This window comes from Mandrillus leucophaeus, unplaced genomic scaffold (assembly GCF_000951045.1).
Source record: "Mandrillus leucophaeus isolate KB7577 unplaced genomic scaffold, Mleu.le_1.0 Scaffold68, whole genome shotgun sequence".
Taxonomy (NCBI): domain Eukaryota; kingdom Metazoa; phylum Chordata; class Mammalia; order Primates; family Cercopithecidae; genus Mandrillus; species Mandrillus leucophaeus.
In genome coordinates this window covers 258,532-259,425 of record NW_012107363.1, presented here as the reverse complement: position 1 = coordinate 259,425, position 894 = coordinate 258,532, and the positions used below count along the sequence as shown (strand labels likewise).

The 894-nt window shown below is 60.5% G+C and overlaps 2 protein-coding genes across 3 annotated transcripts in view; one reads left to right on the top strand and one right to left on the bottom strand.

The window, feature by feature from the left end:
- The window catches only part of EVC2 (Ellis van Creveld syndrome 2), a 165,934-nt gene that overhangs the window by 1,074 nt on the left and 163,966 nt on the right, over window positions 1-894 (top strand). Inside the window, exon 1 of one of the 2 annotated variants that reach the window (XM_012002131.1) lies at window positions 45-761. The exons of the other annotated variant lie outside the window; for it this stretch is intronic. The gene's annotated coding sequence lies outside the window, so the exon portion shown is untranslated. Of the gene's footprint in view, window positions 1-44; window positions 762-894 lie in introns of those variants that run through there. 2 annotated transcript variants of the gene reach the window in all.
- EVC (Ellis van Creveld protein) overlaps window positions 1-894 on the bottom strand; it is a 99,436-nt gene that overhangs the window by 96,542 nt on the left and 2,000 nt on the right. Inside the window, exon 2 of the mRNA XM_012002187.1 lies at window positions 362-462. Coding sequence (XP_011857577.1) covers window positions 362-462 — 101 coding nt within the window. The remainder of the gene's footprint in view (window positions 1-361; window positions 463-894) is intronic.

The following is an 894-nucleotide window of genomic DNA, read 5'->3' as shown; positions in this document are numbered from 1 at the left end:
ATGCCTGACAGCTGCCACGTACCCCCTGGTGTGGGGAACTTGGCTTATAAATTCTCAGCTTCTCAAACCCCATGGCCTTGTCCATGTTAGCTCAGAAAAGGCCTGTCCTTGGATGGTCTGGGTTATGGGGAGATAGGCTGTCAGGGGCCAGACTCACTGGCCTGAGACTTTAGATAGCCTAACAGGCTGCCCTGGAGGAAGGATGGCTGGGGTGGAGCCCGCTCCCGTCAACAGGTGTCAGCTGTGACTCAGGACCTAGGCAGGGATGAGGAAGCAGACAAAAGGCTCCACCTGTTCCCCTTTTTTGTGTCTTTCTCCTCCTCCTCCTGCCTCCCTTGGCAAAGCAAACCCCTGTCCCCACGGAGAGTTCAGGGAGAGCTTGCTCAGGGCTGCGACTTCAGACACCAGCTGCCCTCTTTCTAGGTCTCCAGAGAGGTGGCCCAGCGGCTGGCCTGTTTCCCACTGGGAATGCGAGGGGCACCCGGGCAGGCCCAGGGCTGAGCCATAGCAGGCTCGGGCAGTGGGTGCTCAGCTGGGCTGCACTGAACGCAACCGGAAGTGAGGGTCCTTTTCCTTCTCTCCCCGCCACCCCCTCCTCCCCGAGCTGTCCTGAACCCTCTGGGTGCTCCAGAACTCGTGGTCCCGAGCTCCAAGTGCTTCTCAGTTTTCTAAACGGGGATGAGGAAACTCCGGATTCACATCCGTGTGTCAGGAAACGGTTCCCAGGAGAAGTGTGTCTGAGCAGAGGCTTACAGACCCGGGTAGGTGGTAGCGGAGGGGCCCTTGGGGCCCTGGTAACCTTGAGGAGCAGGGGAGTGACCCGCTCTGATTTGGTTTGGGCGGAAGCAAACCCAGGCCAGGCCGCCGGGCGCCCGGGCCGCGCCAGCTTGCTCT